General features: G+C 45.4%; 1 protein-coding gene across 2 annotated transcripts in view; it reads left to right on the top strand.

Annotated features, from left to right (window-relative positions):
• The first annotated feature begins 2087 nt into the window (after nt 1–2087).
• FGD5 (FYVE, RhoGEF and PH domain containing 5) overlaps nt 2088–8716 on the top strand; it is a 107128-nt gene continuing 100499 nt past the window's right edge. The window contains exon 1 of one of the 2 annotated variants that reach the window (XM_011357417.2): nt 2088–4660. In XM_011357417.2, coding sequence (XP_011355719.1) covers nt 2103–4660 — 2558 coding nt within the window. In that variant the 5' untranslated portion in view covers nt 2088–2102. The remainder of the gene's footprint in view (nt 4661–8716) is intronic. The other variant, XM_023529077.1, reaches the window with a different exon arrangement.

The following is an 8716-nucleotide window of genomic DNA, read 5'->3' as shown; positions in this document are numbered from 1 at the left end:
CTGCTGTCAGCTACCACATCTTACAGCTGGCAGTGTTCCTGCTCTAACCTATCCCCCAACTCCTTCTAATTAGCTGTGCACTGGGAAACCAGACAACCAAGTTCATTAGATGTATGTGCAAAGTACAAGTAAAGAGGCTCTGAAATGAGGCCCTTTTAGAAATGGAGAGCATGGGCTTTGTAACCCTGTATTATTACTATTCCAGACCTTTCTTCTTTCCTTTGGAGCCTCAGCTGAATTTTACATAGTCCTTCCAGTTTAGGGAGATGATATTGACTTTGGCTTCAGACATCTTGAAATTGAGGTGCCTATGGGATAGTCCCATGGAGATGTCTCCAGTCAGGGTTGTGCTGACCAGTATCATAGCCACTTCAAATTTGGCTAGTCTGATTTGTGAGCATTTGAAATGTGACTAGTCTGATTTGTGATATGCTGTATGTGTAAAATATACTTATTCAAAAAAGAATGTCAAATATCTCATTAATAAATTTTGTATATTGATGACATGTTTATCCAAATGTGAGTCATTGATTACATATGATATTCCAAATAATGAGTTGAAAAAACTGTATTGTTAAAATTAATTTCACCTGTTTCTTTTTCACATTTTAATGTGGCTATGAGAACATTAAAAATTATATATGTAATGATAAATGTGGCTCACATTATATTTCTGATGGACAGCCCCGGATTAGATTCGACTGGGATTAGATGCTGCAAAGATTTACCTGAGAATCAAATGCATGGGGAGGAGAAGAGTTTGCTGACAGACCTCTAAGCCCTCTGCTCCGCCTTCCTTCTGGCCAGGCTGGCATTCTGAGGCTGCTCCGCATCAGACTCAAGTCTTAGTGGGGATGGAACTGTGAAATGATACTGGGCTGAAGGGAGACTTGTACATCCTAATCCATGGGCAGTGGGGAGCCAGGCAGTGCTTTTGAAGCAGGGTTGTCAGGTAGAGTTGGATTCCTGGACATCTGCCTTCTTTATTCTGTCCACAGTCTGGCCAGGGGAGTGGGCAGCTACTCTCTTTACCCTTCTATTTGTCCACGTTCCTCTTATCCTGCAAAATTTATCTAGAATTTTACCTTCTCCAGGAGATCTTCCCTACCCATGGCAACTCTTGCTTCTCAAACTCCTGCTGTACGTACAATGTGTACCACATCTTTTATTCTGCCATGTTCAGTAGATCCTCACCATCTACAAGGGAAGAGGCCTTTTGAAAATATATATATTTTCTCCCATGAAATTTGGATGCCATGAAATTTGAATGCCATGAAATTTGGATGCAGGGCACATAGCCGGACATCATTCTTGAAAAATGTAGAATTCAGAGGTGACCCTCAGAAGAATCATACATCACTGTCATAAGCTTTTAGTGTATCATTCTTGAAGGAATGAGATAATGGCTATGCAGTCATAATATTCCAAGGACCTGCAGCTCTGTCCTCTAATTGTTTTGTTAGTCTTTCTCCCTAACTCAGCTGTGAGTAGCCAGCAGGGATGTTCTTCTCCTCTTGACCCTAGAAGACTGTAATCTACAGTGCTGTGTGTATAGATGCAGCTATGCAATGAATTAACTGTAGAATGAATGTAAGTTCCATGAGGGCAGCAGAGATGGTGACTTGTCAAGTTCAGCATTGTCTCCTGAGTACCTGGCACATAGAAAGCATTTAATAAGTAGTTGTTGAATGAATGAGTGCAATGATACACACCTTTATTTGAGTGCAAGATATCATTCCGTTGGGTTTTGTTGGTGGGACTGTGTGTAGAATAAAGACGTAGTCACTTTGTTTACAGAGTGACTCTTCAGTGAAAAGTTGAGGTATTTTAAAGATGATGGTGGAGGCATAAACCTAGGCAGAACGTAATGGATTGGGTGGATGTGGGCTGGGAAATCATCTTCATTGTTCTCTCAAAAATGGTTAAGTTGGAGTAGAAATAAAGGTAACTACCTTTTTTCTCCTTTTCTCTATTTTTATCCTTTAGATTCACCAAAACCACCAGTTGCTCCCAAGCCAAAGGCTGTCAGTCCCCTCACACCAGTGACTACACCCAAATTATCTTCGTCACCCCGGCCTGACAGTCTTCACAGTCCTAACTCTATGTCAAGGGGGCCAAAACCCCCCATCGCCCCTAAGCCCAGGCTGGACACATCCAACGAGTGGAGGGCCAGTGTGTATATGATCAATAGCTTGAACAAATGCAGCAATGGGAAGCTGCTCTGTGTAGACAGGGGGCTTTACGATGAGCAGCAGTCCAACCTGGAATGCCCCGAGACTGAGGCCGATGAGGATTACATCGTGGTCCCCAGGGCTCCGCCAAGTGAGGACGAACCCAGGGGTGGCGACTCTGTGGAGAATGCAGTCATGGTGGCTCCGGATGCCACTAGGGAAGAGGAATACCAGGAGGGAAGTGAGGAGGAGGGCACGGGAGCTGCTGAGGACGTGTCAGCCCCAGCTGAAGTTGCACTGTGTGGAGGGGACGACGAAGGTGTAGCCCCCTCTCCTGAGAATGTTGGGGCAGATGACTGTGCCCAAGACCCAGGAGCAGAGGAGGAGAAGCTCACAAGTGAGGAGGAAGAGAAGCTGGCAGAAAAAGACAACATGTACAACCTGGAGGACAGGGGCACTTGGGATGGAGAAGTGGTCTTTCCGAGTGATATCATTCTAACTCAAGTCAATGTAGAGGGTCCAGCAGCTCCTGGCAAGGATCCCAGCCCCCCTGAGACACCCAGGGAGGCAGAAGAGGATAGTGAGGTAGGCTGTGCCAATGAAGAACCAGGGGAGCCAGATGAGTGTGTGGATTTTGATAGGCCCACCGAGGAGGGTGCAGAAGATGCCAGTGAGGAACCCCTGGAGAATGAAGAATTGGCCACAGGTGTCCAGGAGGTGAAGACAGCCGTAGACAGCCCTGAAATCTCTGAGGAGGAGTGTGAAGGCGCCACAGGCAGTGGTGACCAGGATGATCAGGATGAACCACCTGACCAAGATGTGAAAATTGACCAAGAAGAAATGGAAGCAGTCACCCAAGAGGCGGGAGAAGATGCTGGAGAAGGTGAAGATGCCGTGCAGGATGATCCTGCTGAGGAGAGCTGCCAGATCATTCCTTTCGAAGGTGACTGTATGGATGACTTCATGACTTCACTCTCAGGAAGTCCCTACGAGTTCTTCCCTACTGAGAGCACTTCTTTCTGTAGCGAAAGCTATGCTCCCCTTTCTGAGTCAGCAAAAGGCTTAGAGTCAGAGCAGGAAGCAAAGTCAGGGGAATGTGCAAAGCAGGACGCAGTGGCTGGAACTTTGTGTGGCCAGCATGGCTCCCTGCAGAGTGGCTCTGGGGAGGGCCCTTCTGTCCCCGATGTGGTGGTAATGTCAGAGGATGAAGATGCCGTAGACGACGCGCTCACCAATCCCTACGAGATGGGAGTCGATCTGGCATGCGGAGCTGACCCTGGAGAGGGAGAAAAGCCTGAGACACAGGCTTCATTAGACACCCTGAGTGGTTATGGCACGAAAGAAGTGGACTGTGATGCTGAGGGTGGCCTGGTCCCCATCGACAGGAAGAACATCATCTCAAGGGCTAGGCCCCACTCTGGGAAGGTGGCTGGTTACGTCCCAGAAACTGTCCCGGAAGAAACTGGACCAGAAGTTGGCTCATCAGCCATTGGCATTGGAGGTGCCACCGAGGAGGCAAGAAAGATGGTTTTGTCATTGGAGGGGAAGTCACTGGAAGCCAGCAGGGCCTTGCCAGCAAAACCCAGAGCCTTCAGTCTATACCCTCGATCATTCTCTGTGGAAGGCCGAGAGATCCCAGTCTCTGTGTACCGGGAGCCGGAGGCGTCTGGCTTAGACAACCATTGGATCAAAAGGAAAGATGACAATCTCTCTCTGCCCTGTGTGATTGGTTCCTCCGGGAGTTTCTCCCAGAGGAACCACCTTCCGTCTAGCGGCACCTCCACACCATCTTCTGTGGTTGACATCCCACCACCTTTTGACCTGGCCTGCATTACCAAAAAGCCCATCACAAAGAGCTCTCCTTCGCTCCTGATCGAGAGCGAGCCCCCAGACAAGCACGGCAAGAAGAAGAAGTCATCCTTTAAGCGATTCCTGGCATTGACATTTAAGAAGAAGACTGAGAACAAAGTGCATGTGGATGTCAACGTGTCTTCTTCCAGGTCCTCTTCGGAATCCAGCTACCACGGGCCTTCCCGGCTTCTCGAAATTGACCGCAGGAGCCTCAGTAACTCCCCTCAGCTTAAGGCCCGGACTGGCAAGCTCCGGGCTTCCGACTCACCCTCCTCCCTCATCTTCTACAGGGATGGCAAGAGGAAAGGTGTACCCTTCAGCAGGACGGTGTCCCGAGTGGAGTCCTTCGAAGACCGTTCCCGGCCCCCCTTTCTGCCCTTGCCCCTGACCAAGCCCCGGTCCATCTCATTCCCCAATGCCGACACTTCGGACTATGAGAATATTCCAGCCATGAACTCGGACTATGAGAACATCCAGATCCCTCCCCGAAGGCCTGCGAGGGCTGGGACATTTACGAAGCTGTTTGAAGATCAGAGCAGAGCCCTGTCCACAGCAAACGAAAATGATGGCTACGTGGACATGAGCAGCTTCAACGCCTTTGAGAGTAAACAGCAGAGCACAGACCAGGAAGCAGAAAGGTACCATGAAATTAGTTTTCTTTGTTGTTTAGCAAATGTAACTGTCTGAGAAATAAACTTTGGTGTAGGGGAAAAAGGGACTTGCTTTTTTGCCTCAGACTGTATTTCTAGCTCTGTGACTTGGAGTGAGTGGCTTTACCTCTGTGAACCTCAGTTACTTCGTCAGTGAAGTGGGATTCATGCTACCTTATAACAGTGTTTGAGAAGATCAGAGTAGATAATCTATGTGAAAGTATTGTCTAAAATGCCAAATTTGGTACAAATGTGAGCATGCATATTTGCATTATTTGGGGGACATTTCTCATCTAGGTATATGGCTTTGCTACTCCCCTCTGGAAAGTCACCAAGAGAGAAAGTTCTGGAATCTTGCCAAACTAAATATCTTTCACCATCAGGAAAATACCCTAAATTGAGATTGATACATTTTTATTATGTACATATACTCTCTATTGAAGGGAACTAGAAAAGACTATTTAAATTGTTTAAAAAGCCAAGGGTGCCCTGAGCTAAATTTCTGAATAGAAGTCTTTGAGAGGTATATCTAAGCTGATTTTTGCGGGAACTCATTCACCTTGGAAGTGAGAGTGAAACACTGAAATTATTGACAACAGTGGGGGTTTTCTGACCCCACCTTTCCAAGACTAACTGAATGCCCTTATTAATCATCCCAAGTGGATAATTGCCAAATCTTGCCGTTCCTTACATATTTGGATGCAACTTAAAAGTGATGCCTCTCTATCCCAACCATTACACTCTTTGGAGGTACCTGATCTGAATTAATGAAAAGCCAAAATAGTTGTGATTTTAAAAGAAATCCTGATTTTTTTTGCCCTTGCTTATGCTAACTGAGCCCAGTCCCAGACAGATGTTTCTGCTAGGGCTTCCTAGGGGACCTGCAGTAACGAATAGATAAGAATGATTTGCAATTAGCATTAGCCGTCACTGGAGTGTGGATGCTGGAGGTGTTTGTATGGTTTATTCTCTTGAGTTTTTCACATGGTTCCCCACCCTGGTTCCATCTTCTCCCTTCCCCAAGCCCAGGCAAGACTATTAATTAATTCTTTCTTGGATGAAAGGGTTCGTTTGCTGGAGCAGAGATAACCAAAACACTAGCGCTGTTGGAAGGGCTGAGTTTAGTTCGGATAATGTGAATGTGTGTGACGAGGACAAGAGGCAGAGCCGACAAGGTCATTGCATCAGTAGTTATCAGCAGGGTTTGATGAGACCAAGCCCTAGCTCAGTGGCCTCCTAGCACTAGTGAAAATATAACCAAACCGTGAAACCACAAAATCTCCATAGTGGAAAGGATCTCGCAGGGCATATGGTCAAACCTCCCACCTCTATCTAACAGGTCTCTCTTTTGACCGAGTCTGTGCTTGAATTCCTCAAGCCGCAGGGAATTCACTACTCCCCAGACCTGCCTCCCCTGACTGAGGCAAAAGCTACCTCCTTTTAATATCCCTACCCCACTCATGCTGGCTCTCCTCTCTCAAGCCCGGTGAGTGAGCCCGTTTTCTCTCTTGTGTATGACAGCCCTTCAGAATTGATATCTGCTTCTGTAGAATCACAGAATTTTATAGCTGGAGGGGAACTTCAGACAGTTGGTTTTGTTACAGAGGAGAAAACTGAGACACACGAGGGGAAAGGGACTTGCCAAGGGTCTCTCAGCGAATTAGTGGAGGTATCAGTTCTAAGACTCAAATTTCCCGACTCTTGGTTCAGGAACTTGCAGTGAATTATGGGAAGGGATGCCTTGTCTGGTTTGTGCATGCTGCTCACTATGAGACCCCAGGCTACATTCACCTTTTAATCTATATGTAGTGCCCCCGTGGCGTTATGCAGTATATAGGCTAGTTGGCCATATGCAGAGGCCTGTGGCCTTGGTCTGTACTTTGTCCAAAAAACAAAACAAAAGATTCTTTCATTCAAACTAACATAACTATAGGGGAATAAAATACCCAAGAAAATCCTAATACTTCCGTATCTTGACTGCTTACCGTGTGCTAGGTGCTTTCCCTGCGTGATCTCACATTTGATGCTACAGCCTGGGGGTTTGGTTGAGTATCCTGAACTGTCAGACTCTGAATTTCAAAAGCACTGTTGCCCCACTCTGATACTATTTCACCAAAGGCCAGACTGACTGGGATAAATCTCCTGTGCAGGAACCACATCCTCCTGGAGATCAATCAGTGAGCAAAGCTTTCTTCCGTTTTCCTGCAAGAAACAGATGGAAGCAGAGGGGGAGAAAAATCCCCTCTTTGGGCTGGAACAGGTCTGGGCACGGGACGTTTCAGACACATCAAGTCGAGAGGCACGAGGGACTGCTATGGGAGAGGGGGCCCCACTGTTGCTTTGCCTGAATCGGAGCTCTGAGAATCTAGTGGAAGGGTGCCGCTGATCTGAGATGCATACCTAGCGGTGCTTCAGGTTGGACAGGCTGAGTGGGTGGCGAGGCAGTTCCTCCTTCTGCTCCTTGTCCTGTCTCCACACCTTGCTTGAGTATGAGGATCAGAGGCAAAAATCAAAATGAATACCAACAATCCTGAAAGAGCTCAGGACAGTGCATCGGGAGAAGTGGGTTCAAAGCCCACTCAGTCACTGACTTCCTGTGGGATCTTGGAAAGGGTTGGGCCACAGTTTGCTCATCTATAAAATGGTAAGATTGGAGCAGAACTGTATTTCTCAACCATCCACCTTTCCTGTACCACCTTTCTATTTCTGTTATACCACCTATACTCTTACTTGTCTTTAAGGAAATCATCTTTTTTACTTAACAAGAAATATTTAGAAAGGAAATTTTATGTCACTATTGGGAAATGGAAAAACAGTATCAGTTGCCGTAAATAGAAGACAACTGTACAAATAAGATACAAAGGAAAGTAAACTAACAGTGGTAAAGTCAAGCTTGAGGTTATTACTTGCCAAGGCTGTGAGCTGAAGGCCTGGTCCCTTTGTTAAACAGGGAGAGGTGTTAAAGACATCTTGGCACCACACAGAGACTTTCTACTTGGCATAATCAGAAGGATTCTTAAGGATTGAAAAGGGAATAACTCTCTCGTGGTGTGATTCAATGTTATTTAAATACAGGTCCTTTTTCCACTAAAAGTACCTCCCTTCAAGAAACTGAGGAGTATATAATAGAATTCAGAGAGCCTTTAGGGACCCCTAAATCAGAGCAGCAGCTCAGGGGCTAATGGATGATAAAGTTTCTTCTATGCAGTTACTTCCCCTGAGATTTGTATACGCACATGTAACATTTTAGGAGCTATAATAATATTCTTATTAATGATCTTCTATCTTATAAAATAAAGGTGTACACATTGTTATCCGTGTACATTTTCCCCCTTGTTTTCCAAAAAAGGTTTTTTTCTTCTTTTAAGTTTTTTCCCCAATTTTTCTTTTTTTCTTAATTTGCCCTTTTTGCCCAAAAAAAAGGGGATGAGGCTAGAAGTCTAGTCTAACACTCTTACTTTTCAACTAGGATGTTTTGGTTGGAGGAACCCAGTCTTGACTTCTGAATATCCCATGGCATCTCAGTATGTTGGTTATGCGCCAGGAGCTTGATAAATGGATATTGATGACCAGGGGTTTTATGATTCCATGTGAGTTGGTGATTTTGAGCTTCACAAGGGTTCCAGAAAGAACTATCACTTACTAAGTTCCTATCTTCAGCGACACAGTGGTAGATGCTTTGCATATATTTATTAAATACTCGGTTGATGCAAAACACTATAAAAACTGGTTTGTTCTAAATGTCTCATTTAAAACCCCGTAATTCATGTCTGTTTTATGCATGATGTTGAGTCTTCCTTAATCACAACATTATATACATCACAGATCCCTGATGCCACTTTTCTCCAACATTTCATTATGAAAATATTCAAACCTAAAGAAGAATTGAGTTTTTACATACAGTGAATGTCTGTATGCCCACCCCCTATATCATAGCATTAACATGTTACCACACTGGCTTTCATATCTTTCTGTCCAGAGCTCTCTCCGTCCATTAATGCATATTGGATTTGGTGTATATGTAGTGGCTTTTTATGTTTACAG

The sequence above is a fragment of the Pteropus vampyrus genome, unplaced genomic scaffold (genome assembly GCF_000151845.1).
Source record: "Pteropus vampyrus isolate Shadow unplaced genomic scaffold, Pvam_2.0 Scaffold35, whole genome shotgun sequence".
Classification (NCBI taxonomy): Eukaryota; Metazoa; Chordata; class Mammalia; order Chiroptera; family Pteropodidae; genus Pteropus; species Pteropus vampyrus.
The sequence above is the reverse complement of the archived record's forward strand: the minus strand, read 5'-3'. Positions and strand labels throughout refer to the sequence as shown.